This window comes from Oncorhynchus kisutch, linkage group LG27 (genome assembly GCF_002021735.2).
Source record: "Oncorhynchus kisutch isolate 150728-3 linkage group LG27, Okis_V2, whole genome shotgun sequence".
Lineage (NCBI taxonomy): Eukaryota > Metazoa > Chordata > Actinopteri > Salmoniformes > Salmonidae > Oncorhynchus > Oncorhynchus kisutch.
In genome coordinates this window covers 34,845,173-34,865,801 of record NC_034200.2, presented here as the reverse complement: position 1 = coordinate 34,865,801, position 20,629 = coordinate 34,845,173, and the positions used below count along the sequence as shown (strand labels likewise).

Here is a 20,629-nt window from a genome sequence, read left to right as displayed (position 1 = left end):
TCTCCTTCTCACCATCTCTATCTCTCCTTCTCACCATCTCTATCTCTCCTTCTCTCCTTCTCACCATCTCTATCTCTCCTTCTCACCATCTCTATCTCTCCTTCTCACCATCTCTATCTCTCCTTCTCTCCTTCTCACCATCTCTATCTCTCCTTCTCTCCTTCTCACCATCTCTATCTCTCCTTCTCACCATCTCTATCTCTCCTTCTCACCATCTCTATCTCTCCTTCTCACCATCTCTATCTCTCCTTCTCTCCTTCTCACCATCTCTATCTCTCCTTCTCACCATCTCTATCTCTCCTTCTCACCATCTCTATCTCTCCTTCTCACCATCTCTATCTCTCCTTCTCACCATCTCTATCTCTCCTTCTCACCATCTCTCTCTCTCTCTCTCTCTCTCTCTCTCTCTCTCTCTCTCTCTCTCTCTCTCTCTCTCTCTGTCTCTCTCTCTATCTCTCCTTCTCACCATCTCTCTCTCTCTCCATCTCTCCTTCTCACCATCTCTCTCTCTCTCTCTCTGTCTCTCTCTCTCTCTCTCTCGATCTCTCCTTCTCACCATCTCTCTCTCTCTCTCTCTCTCTCTGTCTCTCTCTCTATCTCTCCTTCTCACCATCTCTCTCTCTGTCTCTCTCTCTCTATCTCTCTCTCTATCTCTCCTTCTCACCATCTCTCTCTCTCTGTCTCTCTCTCTCTATCTCTTCTTCTCACCATCTCAACATCTCTTTCTCTCCGTAATTCTCACCATCTCTATCTCTCCTTCTCACCATCTCTCTCCGTCATTCTCACCATCTATATCTCTCCTTCTCACCATCTCTCTCTCTCTCTCTCTCTCTCTCTCTCTCTCTCTCTCTCTCTATCTCTCCTTCTCACCATCACTCTCTCTCTGTCTCTCTCTCTCTATCTCTTCTTCTCACCATCTCAACATCTCTTTCTCTCCGTCCTTCTCACCATCTCTATCTCTCCTTCTCACCATCTCTATCTCTCCTTCTCACCATCTCTCTCTGTCATTCTCACATCTCTCTCTCTCCGTCCTTCTCACCATCTCTCTCTCTCTCTCTCCGTCCTTCTCACCATCTCTCTCTCTCCTTCTCACCATCTCTCTCCGTCCTTCTCACCATCTCTCTCTCTCTCTCTCTGTCCTTCTCACCATCTCTCTCTCTCCGTCCTTCTCACCATCTCTCTCTCTCCGTCCTTCTCACCATCTCTCTCTCTCCGTCCTTCTCACCATCTCTCTCTCGCTCCGTCCTTCTCACCATCTCTCTCTCTCTCCATCCTTCTCACCATCTCTCTCTTTCTCCGTCCTTCTCACCATCTGTCTCTCTCTCCGTCCTACTCACCATCTCTCTCTCTCTCCTTCCTTCTCACCATCTCTCTCTCTCTCTCTCTCTCCATCCTTCTCACCATCTCTCTCTCTCTCTCTCTCCATCCTTCTCACCATCTCTCTCTCTCCGTTCTGCTCACCATCTCTCTCTCTCTCCGTCCTTCTCACCATCTCTCTCTCTCTCTGTCCTTGTCACCATCCATATCTCTCTCTGAGTAGCCAGGAAGACGTGTGCCCCGGCAGAGTTTGCCTGTGCTAACGGCCAGTGTGTACCAGGCCGCTGGCGCTGTGACGGGGAACCAGAGTGTCCCGACGGCTCGGATGAGGCAGACGCCACCTGCAGTAAGTCAGAGCTCCAGTGGTTTCCCCATTCATAGTCACCTAACCACACTCACCCAACTCAAACACACATCAACCTTTCCCCAGTCTGTCAACCACTCCACGAGCACACAGCCGTCCATGGTCGCTCACTCACTCAACCAACCACCCTTACATGGTCGCTCACTCACTCAACCAACCACCCTTACATGGTCGCTCACTCACTCAACCAACCACCCGTCCATGGTCGCTCACTCACTCAACCAACCACCCTTACATGGTCACCTGACCATCTATGTTCAGTTGAAGTGGGAAGTTTACATACACCTCAGCCAAATACATTTAATCACAGTTTTTCACAATTCCTGACACTTAATCCTTGTAAAAATGTCCATGTCTTAGGTCAGTCAGGATCACCACTTTATTTTAAGAATGTGAAATGTCAGAATAATAGCACAGAGAATGATTTATTTCAGCTTTTATTTCCAGTGGGTCAGAAGTTTACATACACTCAATTAGTATTTGGTAGCATTGCCTTTAAATTGTTTAACTTGGGTCAAATGTTTTGGGTAGCCTTCCACAAGCTTTCCACAATAAGTTGAGTGAATTGTGGCCCATTCCTCCTGACAGAGCTGGTGTAACTGAGTCAGGTTTGTAGGCCTCCTTGCTCACACACACTTGTTCAGTTCTGCCCACAAATTGTCTATAGGATTGAGGTCAGGGCATTGTGATGGCCACTCCAATACCTTGACTTTGTTGTCCTTAAGCCATTTTGCCACAACTTTGGAAGTATGCTTGGGGTCATTATCCATTTGGAAGACCCATTTGCGACCAAGCTTTAACTTCCTGACTGATGTCTTGAGATGTTGCTTAAATATATCCACTTAATTTTCCTGCCTCATATTGTCATCTATTTTGTGAAGTGCACCAGTCCCTCCAGCAGCAAAAACACCCCCACAACATGATGCTGCCACCCCCATGCTTCACGGTTGGGATGGTGTTCTTCGGCTTGCAAGTCTCCCCCTTTTTCCTCCAAACATAACGATGGTCATTATGGCCAAACAGTTCTATTTTTGTTTCATCAGACCAGAGGACATTTCTCCAAAAAGTATGATCTTTGTCCCCATGTGCAGTTGCAAACCGTAGTCTGGCTTTTTTATGGGGGTTTTGGAGCAGTGGTTTCTTCCTTGCTGAGCGGCCTTTCAGGTTATGCAGATACAGGACTCGTTTTGCTGTGGATATAGATAATTTTGTACCTGTTTCCTCCAGCATCTTCACATGGTCATTTGCTGTTGTTCTGGGATTGATTTGCACTTTTCGCACCAAAGTACGTTAATCTCTAGGAGACAGAACGCGACTCCTTCCTGAGCGGTATGACGGCTGCGTGGTCCCATGGTGTTTATACTTGCATACTATTGTTTGTACAGATGAACGTGGTACCTTCAGGCGTTTGGAAATTGCTCCCAAGGATGAACCAGACTTGTGGAGGTCTACAAATGTTTTTCTGAGGTCTTGACTGATTTCTTTTGATTTTCCCATGATGTCAAGCAAAGAGGCACTGAGTTGAAGGTAGGCCTTGAAATACATCCACAGGTACACCTCCAACCGACTTGAAAAGTTTGTTAACAAGAAATGTGTGGAGTGGTTTGAAAAACGAGTTTTAATGACTCCAACATAAGTCTATGTAAACTTCCGACTTCAACTGTACCTATTCAGTGACGCTGCGATTACCCTGACTTCTTCTTCTGTCTGCTCTATCCCTCTACCTGTCTCTGCTCTTTCTCTCTGCTCTATCCCTCTACCTCTCTCTGCTCTATCCCTCTACCTCTCTCTGCTCTCTCCCTCTACCTGTCTCTGCTCTTTCTCTCTGCTTTATCCCTCTACCTCACTCTGCTCTTTCTCTCTGCTCTATCTCTCTATCTCTGTCTGCTCTATCCCTCTACCTCTGTCTGCTCTTTCTCTCTGCTCTATCCCTCTACCTCTCTCTGCTCTCTCCCTCTACCTCTCTCTGCTCTATACCTCTACATCTCTCTGCTCTATCCCTCTACCCCTCTCTGCTCTATCCCTCTACCTCTCTCTGCTCTATCCCTCTACCTCTCTCTGCTCTATCCCTCTACCTCTCTCTGCTCTATCCCTCTACCTCTCTCTGCTCTATCCCTCTACCTCTCTCTGCTCTATCCCTCTACCTCTGTCTGCTCTATCCCTCTACTTCTCTCTGCTCTCTCCCTCTACCTCTCTCTGCTCTTTCTCTCTGCTCTATCTCTCTATCTCTGTCTGCTCTATCCCTCTACCTCACTCTGCTCTATCCCTCTACCTCTCTCTGCTCTTTCTCTCTGCTCTATCTCTCTATCTCTGTCTGCTCTATCCCTCTACCTCTCTCTGCTCTTTCTCTCTGCTCTATCCCTCTACCTCTCTCTGCTCTAACTCTCTACCTCTGTCTGCTCTTTCTCTCTGCTCTATCCCTCTACCTCTCTCTGCTCTATCCCTCTACCTCTCTCTGCTCTATCCCTCTTACCTCTCTCTGCTCTATCCCTCTACCTCTCTCTGCTCTATCCCTCTACCTCTCTCTGCTCTATCTCTCTATCTCTCTCTGCTCTATCTCTCTACCTCTCTCTGCTCTATCCCTCTACCTCTCTCTGCTCTATCCCTCTACCTGTCTCTGCTCTCTCTGTCTGCTCTATCCCTCCACCTCTCTCTGCTCCTTCTCTCTGCTCTATCCCTCCGTCTCTCTCTGCTCTCTCCCTCTACCTCTCTCTGCTCTCTCCCTCTACCTCTCTCTGCTCTTTCTCTCTGCTCTATCCCTCTACGTCACTCTGCTCTATCCCTCTACATCTGTCTGCTCTATCCCTCTACGTCACTCTGCTCTCTCCCTCTACCTCTCTCTGCTCTATCCCTCTATCTGTCTCTGCTCTTTCTCTCTGCTCTATCCCTCTACCTCACTCTGCTCTTTCTCTCTGCTCTATCTCTCTATCTCTGTCTGCTCTATCCCTCTACCTCTGTCTGCTCTTTCTCTCTGCTCTATCCCTCTACCTCTCTCTGCTCTCTCCCTCTACCTCTCTCTGCTCTATCCCTCTACCTGTCTCTGCTCTCTCTGTCTGCTCTATCCCTCCACCTCTCTCTGCTCCTTCTCTCTGCTCTATCCCTCCGTCTCTCTCTGCTCTCTCCCTCTACCTCTCTCTGCTCTCTCCCTCTACCTCTCTCTGCTCTTTCTCTCTGCTCTATCCCTCTACGTCACTCTGCTCTATCCCTCTACATCTGTCTGCTCTATCCCTCTACGTCACTCTGCTCTCTCCCTCTACCTCTCTCTGCTCTATCCCTCTATCTGTCTCTGCTCTTTCTCTCTGCTCTATCCCTCTACCTCACTCTGCTCTTTCTCTCTGCTCTATCTCTCTATCTCTGTCTGCTCTATCCCTCTACCTCTGTCTGCTCTTTCTCTCTGCTCTATCCCTCTACCTCTCTCTGCTCTCTCCCTCTACCTCTCTCTGCTCTATCCCTCTACCTCTCTCTGCTCTATCCCTCTACCTCTCTCTGCTCTATCCCTCTACCTCTCTCTGCTCTATCCCTCTACCTCTCTCTGCTCTATCCCTCTACCTCTCTCTGCTCTATCCCTCTACCTCTCTCTGCTCTATCCCTCTACCTCTGTCTGCTCTATCCCTCTACTTCTCTCTGCTCTCTCCCTCTACCTCTCTCTGCTCTTTCTCTCTGCTCTATCTCTCTATCTCTGTCTGCTCTATCCCTCTACCTCACTCTGCTCTATCCCTCTACCTCTCTCTGCTCTTTCTCTCTGCTCTATCTCTCTATCTCTGTCTGCTCTATCCCTCTACCTGTATCTGCTCTTTCTCTCTGCTCTATCCCTCTACCTCTCTCTGCTCTAACTCTCTACCTCTGTCTGCTCTTTCTCTCTGCTCTATCACTCTACCTCTCTCTGCTCTATCACTCTACCTCTCTCTGCTCTATCCCTCTACCTCTCTCTGCTCTATCCCTCTACCTCTCTCTGCTCTATCTCTCTATCTCTCTCTGCTCTATCTCTCTACCTCTCTCTGCTCTATCCCTCTACCTCTCTCTGCTCTATCCCTCTACCTGTCTCTGCTCTCTCTGTCTGCTCTATCCCTCCACCTCTCTCTGCTCCTTCTCTCTGCTCTATCCCTCCTTCTCTCTCTGCTCTCTCCCTCTCCCTCTCTCTGCTCTCTCCCTCTACCTCTCTCTGCTCTTTCTCTCTGCTCTATCCCTCTACCTCACTCTGCTCTATCCCTCTACCTCTGTCTGCTCTATCCCTCTACCTCCCTCTGCTCTCTCCCTCTACCTCTCTCTGCTCTATCCCTCTACCTCTCTCTGCTCTTTCTCTCTGCTCTATCCCTCTACCTCTCTCTGCTCTCTCCCTCTACCTCTCTCTGCTCTTTCTCTCTGCTCTATCCCTCTACCTCTCTCTGCTCTCTCCCTCTCCCTCTCTCTGCTCTATCCCTCTACCTCTCTCTGCTCTTTCTCTCTGCTCTATCCCTCTACCTCACTCTGCTCTATCCCTCTACCTCTCTCTGCTCTATCCCTCTACCTCTCTCTGCTCTTTCTCTCTGCTCTATCTCTCTATCTCTGTCTGCTCTATCCCTCTACCTCTCTCTGCTCTTTCTCTCTGCTCTATCCCTCTACCTCTCTCTGCTCTAACTCTCTACCTCTGTCTGCTCTTTCTCTCTGCTCTATCCCTCTACCTCTCTCTGCTCTATCCCTCTACCTCTCTCTGCTCTATCCCTCTACCTCTCTCTGCTCTATCTCTCTATCTCTCTCTGCTCTATCTCTCTACCTCTCTCTGCTCTATCCCTCTACCTCTCTCTGCTCTATCCCTCTACCTGTCTCTGCTCTCTCTGTCTGCTCTATCCCTCCACCTCTCTCTGCTCCTTCTCTCTGCTCTATCCCTCCTTCTCTCTCTGCTCTCTCCCTCTACCTCTCTCTGCTCTCTCCCTCTACCTCTCTCTGCTCTTTCTCTCTGCTCTATCCCTCTACCTCACTCTGCTCTATCCCTCTACCTCTGTCTGCTCTATCCCTCTACGTCACTCTGCTCTCTCCCTCTACCTCTCTCTGCTCTATCCCTCTACCTGTCTCTGCTCTTTCTCTCTGCTCTATCCCTCTACCTCACTCTGCTCTTTCTCTCTGCTCTATCTCTCTATCTCTGTCTGCTCTATCCCTCTACCTCTGTCTGCTCTTTCTCTCTGCTCTATCCCTCTACCTCTCTCTGCTCTCTCCCTCTACCTCTCTCTGCTCTATCCCTCTACCCTCTCTCTGCTCTATCCCTCTACCTCTCTCTGCTCTATCCCTCTACTTCTCTCTGCTCTATCCCTCTACCTCTCTCTGCTCTATCCCTCTACCTCTCTCTGCTCTATCCCTCTACCTCTCTCTGCTCTATCCCTCTACCTCTCTCTCTGCTACCCTCTACCTCTGTCTGCTCTATCCTCTACTTCTCTCTGCTCTCTCCCTCTACCTCTCTCTGCTCTTTCTCTCTGCTCTATCTCTCTATCTCTGTCTGCTCTATCCCTCTACCTCACTCTGCTCTATCCCTCTACCTCTCTCTGCTCTTTCTCTCTGCTCTATCTCTCTATCTCTGTCTGCTCTATCCCTCTACCTCTCTCTGCTCTTTCTCTCTGCTCTATCCCTCTACCTCTGTCTGCTCTATCCCTCTACCTCTGTCTGCTCTTTCTCTCTGCTCTATCCCTCTACCTCTCTCTGCTCTCTCCCTCTACCTCTCTCTGCTCTCTCCCTCTACCTCTCTCTGCTCTATCCCTCTACCTCTCTCTGCTCTATCCCTCTACCTGTCTCTGCTCTTTCTCTCTGCTCTATCCCTCTACCTCACTCTGCTCTTTCTCTCTGCTCTATCTCTCTATCTCTGTCTGCTCTATCCCTCTACCTCTGTCTGCTCTTTCTCTCTGCTCTATCCCTCTACCTCTCTCTGCTCTCTCCCTCTACCTCTCTCTGCTCTATCCCTCTACCTCACTCTGCTCTATCCCTCTACCTCTCTCTGCTCTATCCCTCTACTTCTCTCTGCTCTATCCCTCTACCTCTCTCTGCTCTATCCCTCTACCTCTCTCTGCTCTATCCCTCTACCTCTCTCTGCTCTATCCCTCTACCTCTCTCTGCTCTATCCCTCTACCTCTGTCTGCTCTATCCCTCTACTTCTCTCTGCTCTCTCCCTCTACCTCTCTCTGCTCTTCTCTCTGCTCTATCTCTCTATCTCTGTCTGCTCTATCCCTCTACCTCACTCTGCTCTATCCCTCTACCTCTCTCTGCTCTTTCTCTCTGCTCTATCTCTCTATCTCTGTCTGCTCTATCCCTCTACCTCTCTCTGCTCTTTCTCTCTGCTCTATCCCTCTACCTCTGTCTGCTCTATCCCTCTACCTCTGTCTGCTCTTTCTCTCTGCTCTATCCCTCTACCTCTCTCTGCTCTTCCCTCTACCTCTCTCTGCTCTCCTCCTCTACCTCTCTCTGCTCTATCCACTCTACCTCTCTCTGCTCTATCCCTCTACTCTCTCTGCTCTATATCTCTACCTCTCTCTGCTCTATCCCTCTACCTCTCTCTGCTCTATCCCTCTACCTCTCTCTGCTCTATCCTCTACCTCTCTCTGCTCTATCCCTCTACCTCTGTCTGCTCTATCCCTCTACTTCTCTCTGCTCTCTCCCTCTACCTCTCTCTGCTCTTTCTCTCTGCTCTATCTCTCTATCTCTGTCTGCTCTATCCCTACCTCACTCTGCTCTATCCCCTCTACCTCTCTCTGCTCTTCTCTCTGCTCTATCTCTCTATCTCTGTCTGCTCTATCCTCTACCTCTCTCTGCTCTTTCTCTCTGCTCTATCCCTCTACCTCTCTCGCTCTAACTCTCTACCCTCTGTCTGCCTCTTTCTCTCTGCTCTATCCCTCTACCTCTCTCTGCTCTATCCCTCTACCTCTCTCTGCTCTATCCCTCTACTTCTCTCTGCTCTATCCCTCTACCTCTCTCTGCTCTATCTCTCTATCTCTCTCTGCTCTATCTCTCTACCTCTCTCTGCTCTATCCCTCTACCTCTCTCTGCTCTATCCCTCTACCTGTCTCTGCTCTCTCTGTCTGCTCTATCCCTCCACCTCTCTCTGCCTCCTTCTCTCTGCTCTATCCCTCCTTCTCTCTCTGCTCTCTCCCTCTACCTCTCTCTGCTCTCTCCCTCTACCTCTCTCTGCTCTTTCTCTCTGCTCTATCCCTCTACCTCACTCTGCTCTATCCCTCTACCTCTGTCTGCTCTATCCCTCTACCTCACTCTGCTCTCTCCCTCTACCTCTCTCTGCTCTATCCCTCTACCTCTCTCTGCTCTTTCTCTCTGCTCTATCCCTCTACCTCTCTCTGCTCTCTCCCTCTACCTCTCTCTGCTCTTTCTCTCTGCTCTATCCCTCTACCTCTCTCTGCTCTCTCCCTCTTCCTCTCTCTGCTCTATCCCTCTACCTCTCTCTGCTCTTTCTCTCTGCTCTATCCCTCTACCTCACTCTGCTCTATCCCTCTACCTCTCTCTGCTCTATCCCTCTACCTCTCTCTGCTCTTTCTCTCTGCTCTATCCCTCTACCTCTCTCTGCTCTCTCCCTCTCCCTCTCTCTGCTCTTTCTCTCTGCTCTATCCCTCTACCTCACTCTGCTCTCTCCCTCTACCTCACTCTGCTCTATCCCTCTACCTCTCTCTGCTCTATCCCTCTACCTCACTCTGCTCTATCCCTCTACCTCTCTCTGCTCTATCCCTCTACCTCACTCTGCTCTATCCCTCTACCTCTCTCTGCTCTATCCCTCTACCTCTCTCTGCTCTATCCCTCTACCTCTGTCTGCTCTATCCCTCTACCTCTCTCTGCTCTATCCCTCTACCTCTCTCTGCTCTATCTCTCTAGCTCTCTCTGCTCTATCCCTCTACCTCTCTCTGCTCTATCCCTCTACCTCACTCTGCTCTATCCCTCTACCTCACTCTGCTCTATCTCTCTGCCTCTCTCTGCTCTATCCCTCTACCTCTCTCTGCTCTATCTCTCTACCTCTCTCTGCTCTATCCCTCTACCTCACTCTGCTCTATCCCTCTACCTCACTCTGCTCTCTCCCTCTACCTCACTCTGCTCTCTCCCTCTACCTCTCTCTGCTCTATCCCTCTACCTCACTCTGCTCTATCCCTCTACCTCTCTCTGCTCTATCCCTATACCTCACTCTGCTCTATCTCTTCCTCTCTTTGCTCCTACTTGTCTGTTTCTTGGAAGCTTGTCAAATTGATGCTCTCCAAAACATTCCCAGAGATATTGGTACCAAAGTTGATTCATAGTCCTAGCATCAATAGGGCCAGAGAGCATATTAAGATCCTAACCAACTACTGTTCCGATCATCGGACCTCTAGAAAGGCTAAAAGGCTGAATAATTACAGCTCGATACTTCACACTCACACCCTATCTGAAAATTATGTAGCTCCGTTTCTCTCCGCTCCGATGCGCCAGCCAGCCAGACAGCATCTAATTTGGCTTTTGAAGCCGAGACTCAGTGTTTGTCATTTTCCCTGCTACTCCACTTGGGCACCGGTTCAGCCGCCTCTCACTCACGCCACCAGCAAGGGTCCTAGCCTCGGCTCGCCCACACACTTCCCCACTAGACCAGCGTCTGATGTTGGAGAGAGGCAGGAGGTGTAGCCTGATTACTGCCAAGCTCTTAGAGGTGTAGCCTGATTACTGCCAAGCTCTTAGAGGTGTAGCCTGATTACTGACGGCGCAAAGTACAGAGAGATCCTTGATGAAAACCTGCTCCAGAGGCCTCAGGACCTCAGACTGGGGCGAAGGTTGACCTTCCAACAGGACAGCGACCCTACGCACACAGCCATGACAACGCAGGAGTAGCTTCTGGACAAGTCTCTGAATGTCCTTGAGTGGCCCAGCCAGAGCCCGGACTGGAACCCGATCAACAAAGAACTGAGTAAAGGGTCTGAATACTTATGTAAATGTGACATTTCTGCAAACCTGTTTTTGCTTAGTCATTATGGGGTATTGTGTGTAGATTGATGAGAGAAAAATACAATTTCATAAATTTTAGAATAAGTCTATAACGTAACAAAATGTGGAAAAAGTCAAGGGGTCTGACCGAGACCACAGCTATTCCAGACATGTTAAGACCAAGGGGGTTCGAGTCCGAGTCAGGACTGAGACCAGTGCAATCTGAATACTACAACACTGGTACCCATTCACGTTTTAATCTTGTGATTGGTTGATCGCACAGGCCTACAAACTTTGTCATTGAGCTCGCTATTTAAAAGGAATTTGCATGCATTTACCACAGCAGAAAGGGAATTGGAAAAAGCTCATTTAATCTTAGAAACATATTTTCCTAATTTTGTACTGCTTTATCAAGTTGAGGGGATGTGTGTGGGCCGTTATCGCATGAATAATGTATGAAGCACAGAACAGCCGACAAGTCGCTGATATTAATGTCACCCTCAAAAAGTTTGTGTGAGGACGAGTTAGAGAAAGAGACAGGGAAAAGGATAACGTGTTTGCATTGGAAATCCAATTAAATATGAATAAGGGAGAGATTTTGTCTTTGAACAGAGATCGAGATCACAATAAAAAAAAAGTCTATTTAAATGGAAATCCTACATGTATTTTATTCATGTAGCGCTGCAGTCGATGGTCAAATCTTTGAGATTGAGGCCCAAAGATCTGGGCACCAAAATTCAGTCCGCGGGCCTGTTCTTTATCCAAGTCATTACATTTATTATTTCTGCTCTTGACAAAGAGCTGAATAATAAACCTAATACAGTTGATTCAATCTTGTCTGTATGCTGATGTAGTACAAGAGGAGGGCCTACAACTCATGTTCAAATACTACAACTCTCCATTCAATGAACATGAATCACTTATGGATTCCTGTTCTATTGTTAGCAGGGTTAAACCATTACACTTGGTTTCCATGGCTACTGTACAGCAAATGATTGTCCCCCACGATGATGGAGGAGGAGATCTGTCTTGATCTAACGTTAGTCACACATAATATCTCAACTCTTGCCCCCGATTTTGACCAACCTTGGATGAATGATGCGTCTAGCCAGGGATTTACAAAGTTCCACCGATTGGCCCAAAGGGGGCGCTATATAGTAATCGACTGATATTCCAAACTTTGAACAAGAACATTTCCTGTCTCGTTTGAGCTACGGTCATGACATTTTTTGTACATGTTTCCCATAAGGATCCATAAGCTCCTCCCATTCATATCAAGGTGAACATTTTGAAACGCTGTGCAGACGATCTGTAAATCCATACAGACACACTGGACCATTACTAAGACTTCATCGTTGTTCTTTCTCTCATTAATCCACCCAACATTAGTTTGAACAAGTTTGAATAATTGTCACTAATTGTCCCAAGGCGGGGGCGCTGCATCATTCGTGGGGGGGGGGGGGGGCATGTTTACTGTTGTCTTGTTACTCTTGGTTCGACGGCTGTACATGAACCAGCCATTTTCAGTCATTTACACTCCTCTTTCAAAATTGAGGAATACATGCCATTCCTCTCAAGGTTGAGAATGGAACAAATGCACTGTTTCTAACTCCTAGTCCACATGATGGCGTCCATGTTAGGACGTCCTGAGTGGCTTTTCCCCCGAAAAGGTAGTAGATCATACACAGCTGGCCCTCAGAGAGCGGCTCCCATGGTCACAGTCGCATTAAAATGGATGGGGAAGTGAGCGACTGGAGAGCCTTCTGTGTTTCTGTGTACTGTACGAAAAGGCACCATGAGAGACAGGAAACATGTTCATTACGCCACGGTGAATGTCTCTTCGTCAAAAGAACATGTTTCTCTCATCTCCTTGTTGAACTCATCAACCTGTTGTGTCAGAAGCGCATTATTAGCGAACGCTCTGAACTGTTTCTGATGGACTTTCAGTAGAACTATGAGAATTCATTCACAATGTCATTTAGTAAGAAATATTGAACTTCTGATATACTACAAATTGAAAAATTATAGCGTGAAAGAAGTGTCCAGAAGGCTCGACAATAACAAAAAAACTGCAAATTAGCGCCGCAAATAAGGCTAGCCCTGTGTGACGCTCAGTCTTTAAACTATAGAGTGTTGCCATGACAACTTCACACTTCGAGCAGAAGCCCAGATGCCAAAAAGTGGCACCTCCTGCTGTAATTTACAACATATTTAGCCCAGGGATGGTGTTTGTTTGAAGTTTGTATTTCTCTTCTGTTGGTGCCAGGCAGAGACCTACGGTATGTTTGCAGTCTGTGATAGTGGATCCCCTGTTTTATATCTGTTAATGCTAATTAACATGCAGCACACACCCCTTCCACCACGCACCAATTACACTGAAGCTTGATGAGGCTGTGTTTTTTTTGTCTCTCTGTTTGTCTCTGTCTCTCTATGTCTCTGGCTCTCACTCTCTCCCTGTCTCTCTCTCTGTCTCTCTCTCTCTCCCTGTCTTGTTCTCTGTCTCTCGCTCTCTGTCTCTGTCTGTCTGTCTGTCTGTCTGTCTGTCTGTCTGTCTGTCTGTCTCTCTCGGTCTCTCTCTCTCTCCCTGTCTCTCTCTCTGTCTCTCTCTCTCTCCCTGTCTTGTTCTCTGTCTCTCGCTCTCTGTCTCTGTCTGTCTGTCTGTCTGTCTGTCTGTCTGTCTGTCTGTCTGTCTGTCTGTCTGTCTGTCTGTCTGTCTGTCTGTCTCTCTCGGTCTCTCTCTCTCTCTCCCTGTCTCTCTCTCTGTCTCTCTCTCTCTCTCTGTCTCTCTCTCTCTCCCTGTCTTGTTCTCTGTCTCTCTGTCTCTCTGTCTGTCTGTCTGTCTGTCTGTCTGTCTGTCTGTCTGTCTGTCTGTCTGTCTGTCTGTCTGTCTGTCTGTCTGTCTGTCTGTCTGTCTGTCTGTCTGTCTGTCTGTCTGTCTGTCTGTCTGTCTCTCTCGGTCTCTCTCTCTCTCTCTCTGTCTCTCTCTCTCTCTCTCTCTCTCTCTCTCTGTCTCTCTCTCTCTCAATTCAATTTTCAATTCAATTCAAGGGCTTTATTGGCATGGGAAACATGTGTTAACATTGCCAAAGCAAGTGAGGTAGATAATATATAAAGTGAATATATAAAGTGAAACTCTCTCTCTCTCTCTCCCTGTCTCTCTCTCTCCCTGTCTCGCTCTCTGTCTCTCGCTCTCTCTGTCTCTCGCTCTCTCTGTCTCTCGCTCTCTCTGTCTCTCGCTCTCTCTCAATTCAATTCAAGGGACTTTATTGGCATGGGAAACATGTGTTAACATTACCAAAGCAAGTGAGGTAGATAATATACAAAAGTGAAATAAACAATCAAGATTAACAGTAAACATTACACATACAGAAGTTTCAAATCAATAAAGACATTAAAAGTGTCATATTATGTATATATACAGTGTTGTAACAATGTACAAAGGGAAATAAATAAGCATAAATATGGGTTGTATTTACAATGGTGTTTGTTCTTCACTGGTTGCCCTTTTCTCGTGGCAACAGGTCACAAATCTTGCTGCTGTGATGGCACACTGTGGAATTTCACCCAGTAGATATGGGAGTTTTTCAAAATTGGATTTGTTTTCGAATTCTTTGTGGATCTGTGTAATCTGAGGGAAATATGTCTCTCTAATATGGTCATACATTGGGCAGGAGGTTAGGAAGTGCAGCTCAGTTTCCACCTCATTTTGTGGGCAGTGAGCACATAGCCTGTCTTCTCTTGAGAGCCAAGTCTGCCTACGGCGGCCTTTCTCAATAGCAAGGCTATGCTCACTGAGTCTGTACATAGTCAAGGCTTTCCTTAATTTTGGGTCAGTCACAGTGGTCAGGTATTCTGCCGCTGTGTACTCTCTGTTTAGGGCCAAATAGCATTCTAGTTTGCTCTGTTTTTTTTGTTAATTCTTTCCAATGTGTTAAGTAGTTATCTTTTTGTTTTCTCATGATTTGGTTGGGTCTAATTGTGCTGCTGTCCTGGGGCTCTGTAGTGTGTGTTTGTGAACAGAGCCCCAGGACCAGCTTGCTTAGGGGACTCTTCTCCAGGTTCATCTCTCTGTAGGTGATGGCTTTGTTATGGAAGGTTTGTGAATCGCTTCCTTTTAGGTGGTTGTAGAATTTAACAGCTCTTTTCTGGATTTTGATAATTAGTGGGTATCGGCCTAATTCTGCTCTGCATGCATTATTTGGTGTTCTACGTTGTACACGGAGGATATTTTTGCAGAATTCTGCGTGCAGAGTCTCAATTTGGTGTTTGTCCCATTTTGTGAAGTCTTGGTTGGTGAGCGGACCCCAGACCTCACAACCATAAAGGGCAATGGGCTCTATGACTGATTCAAGTATTTTTAGCCAGATCCTAATTGGTATGTTGAAATTTATGTTTCTTTTGATGGCATAGAATGCCCTTCTTGCCTTGTCTCTCAGATCGTTCACAGCTTTGTGGAAGTTACCTGTGGTGCTGATGTTTAGGCCAAGGTATGTATAGTTTTTTGTGTGCTCTAGGGCAACAGTGTCTAGATGGAATTTGTATTTGTGGTCCTGGTGACTGGAAATTTTTTGGAACACCATTATTTTGGTCTTACTGAGATTTACTGTCAGGGCCCAGGTCTGACAGAATCTGTGCATAAGATCTAGGTGCTGCTGTAGGCCCTCCTTGGTTGGTGACAGAAGCACCAGATCATCAGCAAACAGCAGACATTTGACTTCGGATTCTAGCAGGGGGAGGCCGGGTGCTGCAGACTTTTCTAGTGCCCTCGCCAATTCGTTGATATATATGTTGAAGAGGGTGGGGCTTAAGCTGCATCCCTGTCTAACCCCACGACCCTGTGTGAAGAAATGTGTGTGTTTTTTGCCAATTTTAACCGCACACTTGTTGTTTGTGTACATGGATTTTATAATGTCGTATGTTTTACCCCCAACACCACTTTCCATCAGTTTGTATAGCAGACCCTCATGCCAGATTGAGTCGAAGGCTTTTTTGAAATCAACAAAGCATGAGAAGACTTTGCCTTTGTTTTGGTTTGTTTGATTGTCAATTAGGGTGTGCAGGGTGAATACATGGTCTGTTGTACGGTAATTTGGTAAAAAGCCAATTTGACATTTGCTCAGTACATTGTTTTCATTGAGGAAATGTACGAGTCTGCTGTTAATAATAATGCAGAGGATTTTCCCAAGGTTACTGTTGACACATATTCCACGGTAGTTATTGGGGTCAAATTTGTCTCCACTTTTGTGGATTGGGGTGATCAGTCCATGGTTCCAAATATTGGGGAAGATGCCAGAGCTAAGTATGATGTTAAAGAGTTTTAGTATAGCCAATTGGAATTTGTTGTCTGTATATTTGATCATTTCATTGAGGATACCATCAACACCACAGGCCTTTTTGGGTTGGAGGGTTTTTATTTTGTCCTGTAACTCATTCAATGTAATTGGAGAATCCAGTGGGTTCTGGTAGTCTTTAATAGTTGATTCTAAGATCTGTGTTTGATCATGTATATGTTTTTGCTCTTTATTCTTTGTTATAGAGCCAAAAAGATTGGAGAAGTGGTTTACCCATACATCTCCATTTTGGATAGATAATTCTTCGTGTTGTTGTTTGTTTAGTGTTTTCCAATTTTCCCAGAAGTGGTTAGAGTCTATGGATTCTTCAATTGCATTGAGCTGATTTCTGACATGCTGTTCCTTCTTTTTCCGTAGTGTATTTCTGTATTGTTTTAGTGATTCACCATAGTGAAGGCGTAGACTCAGGTTTTCCGGGTCTCTATGTTTTTGGTTGGACAGGTTTCTCAATTTCTTTCTTAGATTTTTGCATTCTTCATCAAACCATTTGTCATTATTGTTAATTTTCTTCGGTTTTCTATTTGAGATTTTTAGATTTGATAGGGAAGCTGAGAGGTCAAATATACTGTTAAGATTTTCTACTGCCAAGTTTACACCTTCACTATTACAGTGGAACGTTTTACCCAGGAAATTGTCTAAGAGGGATTGAATTTGTTGTTGCCTAATTGTTTTTTGGTAGGTTTCCAAACTGCATTCCTTCCATCTATAGCATTTCTTAATGTTACTCAGTTCCTTTGGCTTTGATGCCTCATGATTGAGTATTGCTCTGTTTAAGTAGACTGTGATTTTGCTGTGGTCTGATAGGGGTGTCAGTGGGCTGACTGTGAACGCTCTGAGAGACTCTGGGTTGAGGTCAGTGATAAAGTAGTCTACAGTACTACTGCCAAGAGATGAGCTATAGGTGTACCTACCATAGGAGTCCCCTCGAAGCCTACCGTTGACTATGTACATACCCAGCGTGCGACAGAGCTGCAGGAGTTGTGACCCGTTTTTGTTGGTTATGTTGTCATAGTTGTGCCTAGGGGGGCATATGGGGGAGGGAATGCTGTCACCTCCAGGCAGGTGTTTGTCCCCTTGTGTGCTGAGGGTGTCAGGTTCTTGTCCGGTTCTGGCATTTAGGTCACCACAGACTAGTACATGTCCCTGGGCCTGGAAATGATTGATTTCCCCCTCCAGGATGGAGAAGCTGTCTTCATTAAAATATGGGGATTCTAGTGGGGGGATATAGGTAGCACACAGGAGGACATTTTTCTCTGTTAGAATAATTTCTTTTTGAATTTCTAGCCAAATGTAGAATGTTCCTGTTTTGATTAATTTAATGGAGTGAGTTAGGTCTGCTCTATACCAAATTAGCATACCCCCTGAGTCCCTTCCCTGTTTCACACCTGGTAGTTTGGTGGATGGGACTACCAGCTCTCTGTAACCTAGAGGGCAACCAGTGGGTCCATCTCCTCTATACCAGGTTTCTTGCAGGATGACAATGTCTGTATTACCGATTTCTTTGGTGAAGTCCGGGTTTCTGCTCTTTAGGCCAAAGGCAGATGACCTCAGGCCTTGGATATTCCAGGATAATATAGTGAAGGCTTTTTGTTCCATAGAGTGTCCAATGTTGTTGGTCGTGGTTTAGCCTCAGGCCAGTAAGTGTGAGCAAAGCCTGCTGAGCATCTGGTACATGCCATTGGCTTGGGCGAGTGTGAGAGTGGGGGTTGGGACTGTTTGCCCGCTCACTACCTGGGCGTATGTGTGGCTTCCATGTTGAGGCCCTCTTTGCGGGGGTGGGGTGCATGGGGTGGGCAGGAGTGGCATAGGTCTGATCTGAGGGGGCCTAAATGGAGTGTGGGCATGGTTGACGTGGGGGGGTGTTGATTGGTTGGGGTGGGGGTGTGGATGTGTCTGGGTGTACTGTGGTCTGGATGTAATTCCTCTTGGCGTGGGTCCTCTATGTGTAGGTCCAGGGGGAGGTCCTGCAGATCTGGGAGGGTGTCTCGCTGGTCTGGGTGGGGTGTCTATTGATCTGTTACTCCTGTGTGGAGTGTTGGGGATACGTTTGAGAGCGATGTCCTTTAGAGTCCGGGCAAAGGTGGGCACTGCTGCCTTGTAGAGGTGGACCTGGTCATAGAGGCTGTTCAAGTCCAGGGTGGAGTGGTGGGCCAGGAAAACGTTTGGTTTTGAGGCACAGTCACGGGAAATACTTGCATTTACCCGCTGTATTGTGGCGGGGTGGAAGTCTTTTCGTGGTAGCAGGGTGGAGATAACCACTTGTGCGTTGGGGAAAGTAGAAGAAGCCTTTTCAATCACTCCCTTCAGTGCTGTGGCCACACTTTCCTGCTGTGCTCTCAGGTCGTTTGTGCCTGTGTGTATTATTATGTGGCTGGGTGAGCCTAGTTTGGCCTCAGACAGAAGGTCTAGGGCACGCTGGGTGTTTGGACACCAGAGTTTAGACACACTGTGTTTGGGAAAAAGTATTTTTTCTTCTATATATTTCCCATTTGAGTCCATAAGTAGTACAATCTGTGTCTTGTGTTTGTCCTCAGTGGGTGTGGGGGGGTTGACAGAAGGGCTATCAGGGTGGCTGACAGGGGGGGTGCTCAGAGGGGGTGAGAGCCTCTGGGCTTGGGGTTCTTCATCTGTCTGTTGTGCTGTGATGTCGACTCTATGGTCAGGGTCTGGTGTGGACTGTTCTGCTGTGATGTCGACTCTATGGTCAGGGTCTGGTGTGGACTGTTCTGCTGTGGTGTCGAGACTTTTGTTGGGTGCTGAGGTGGGCTGTTCTGCTGGCTTCTCTGTGGGGGTGGCCACCTCTCTAGTGGGTTGTTCTCTGTCACACGCCGTCCCCCTCAACTTCTCCTCCATCCCCCTCACCCTCTCCTCCATCCCCCTCAACCTCTCCTCCACCAGCAGTCTGATACTCTCCTCTAGTGCTCTGTTCTGCTCCTCTTTCTCCTGTTGTATTTGTCTCACCACTGTCCAAAGTGCAGATATGTCTCTGTCCACCTCCAGCTCTCCGGGTCTGGTTAAGGGGCTGTTGTTGTTGCTGGACTGTTGTCTGGGTCTGTGCTGACTGAAGTGTAATCACCTGCTGTTCCAGCTCCACCTGCCTTATCTCCAGCTGGGTGAATTTGTCCTTCATTTCAATGAGGGAGTGGTAATCTGTGCTGGGAGGTTGACCCTCCTCTGGGGGTTGCTCATCTGTGGGGTTACATAATGAAGAGGTCTGGTCTGATCCTCTCGGGGTGGGGGTATCTTTATCAAGGGAGAGTTTCTCCTGCTGAGCTAATTCTTTGATTAGGTGAAAGTCCAGCTGAAACTGTTTGTGGTTACGCTGTACCATCACTGTTCCGGACTTATAGATATTTATATTACTTAACTCAGAGTCCTCGTTGTCAAGTATTCTGAGTTTCCACCCCTCGTTAATCCCCCCTCTCGTAACAGAGGGGTAGTGTGCTAATATAGCACTGTGCCATGCCAGGGGATGGTTGTGTGGAAGATAAGGTTGCTGATGTTCCCATTTTGTAATAGTCAGCAAAAAGTGTCTCTTGATTTTCCATAAGGAGCTTCATTTTGTAATATTTTCTTGCCTTCTCGTCTTTACATGCACAGGTACTGTATTTTAATTACCTCTGAACAGCGGGAGGGAGCTTTTAAGGCCTCTCCATTTGGTTGGGGTAGACTGTGTGACTCTCCTGCCATTGTTGGGCTAATGAGCTTTGACACCTCTCACTTGACACGTCAGTGCTATTTGAAGCTGTATCAAGCTTGGCAGAATTATGTTAGAATTAGAGTTAGAAATCCTTATAAAGTAATGTTGTGTATTTTTCTTCTTGGCTTTTGGAAAAAAAATATATCGTTCAGACTAAGCATTACTCACTCAGTTCCAGGTTGGATGGTGTTTTCAGGTTTCTGTTGTTTTCCAGAGAATTTGCTGTATAGAGAAACAAATCTTGGTAGTTGTGAACCTTCCAGGTGATTCCGTAATTCCGTCCAAAATCAGGTTGTAGGTTTTAAGTTTTTGATTTGAAGTAGGGGTTATGTTGTAGAGGGTAGAATCCAGTATGTGTGCCTGACAAAAAATCTAAGTTTATCTAACTCCTAATCTATCTTTTTTAAAGAAAATGCTGAAAAATGCAGGAGCTCATCTGATATCCATACTGATTGATCTCTCTCTCTCTCCACTGATGTCTTCTCCTCTCTGTCTCTCTGCTCTCTCTCTCCTCTGTACCTCTCTCGTCCTCTGTCTCTCTGTCTCGTCTCTCTCTCTCTCTCTGTCTCTCTCTCTGTCTCTCTCTCTGTCTCTCTCTCTCTCTCTTCTGTCTCTCTCTCTCTGTCTCTCTCTCTCTCTCTCTCTCTCTCTTGTCTCTCTCTCTCTGTCTCTTGTCCTCTGTCTCTTCTCTCCTCTCTGTCTCTCTGTCTCTCTCTGTCTCTCTCTCTCTGTTTCTCTGTCTCTGTCTCTCGTCTCTCTCTCTCTGTCTCTTCTCTTGTCTCTCTGTCTCTGTCTCCTCTCTCTGTCTCTAGTCTCTGTCTCTGTCTCTGTCTCTGTCTCTCTCTCTCTCTCTCTTCTCTCTGTCTCTCTCTCTCTTCTCTCTCTCTGCTCTTTCTCTCTCTCTGTCTCTCTCTTCTCTGTCTCTCTCCTCTCTCTCCTGTCTCTCTGTCTCTGTCTCTCTCTCTCCTCTCTCTGTCTCTTTCTCTC

At 47.1% G+C, this 20,629-nt stretch overlaps 1 protein-coding gene across 1 annotated transcript in view; it reads left to right on the top strand.

The window, feature by feature from the left end:
- Nucleotides 1-20,629, top strand: part of LOC109882070 (low-density lipoprotein receptor-related protein 8-like) — a 205,499-nt gene that overhangs the window by 71,198 nt on the left and 113,672 nt on the right. The window contains exon 3 of the mRNA XM_031806755.1: nucleotides 1,541-1,663. Coding sequence (XP_031662615.1) covers nucleotides 1,541-1,663 — 123 coding nt within the window. The remainder of the gene's footprint in view (nucleotides 1-1,540; nucleotides 1,664-20,629) is intronic.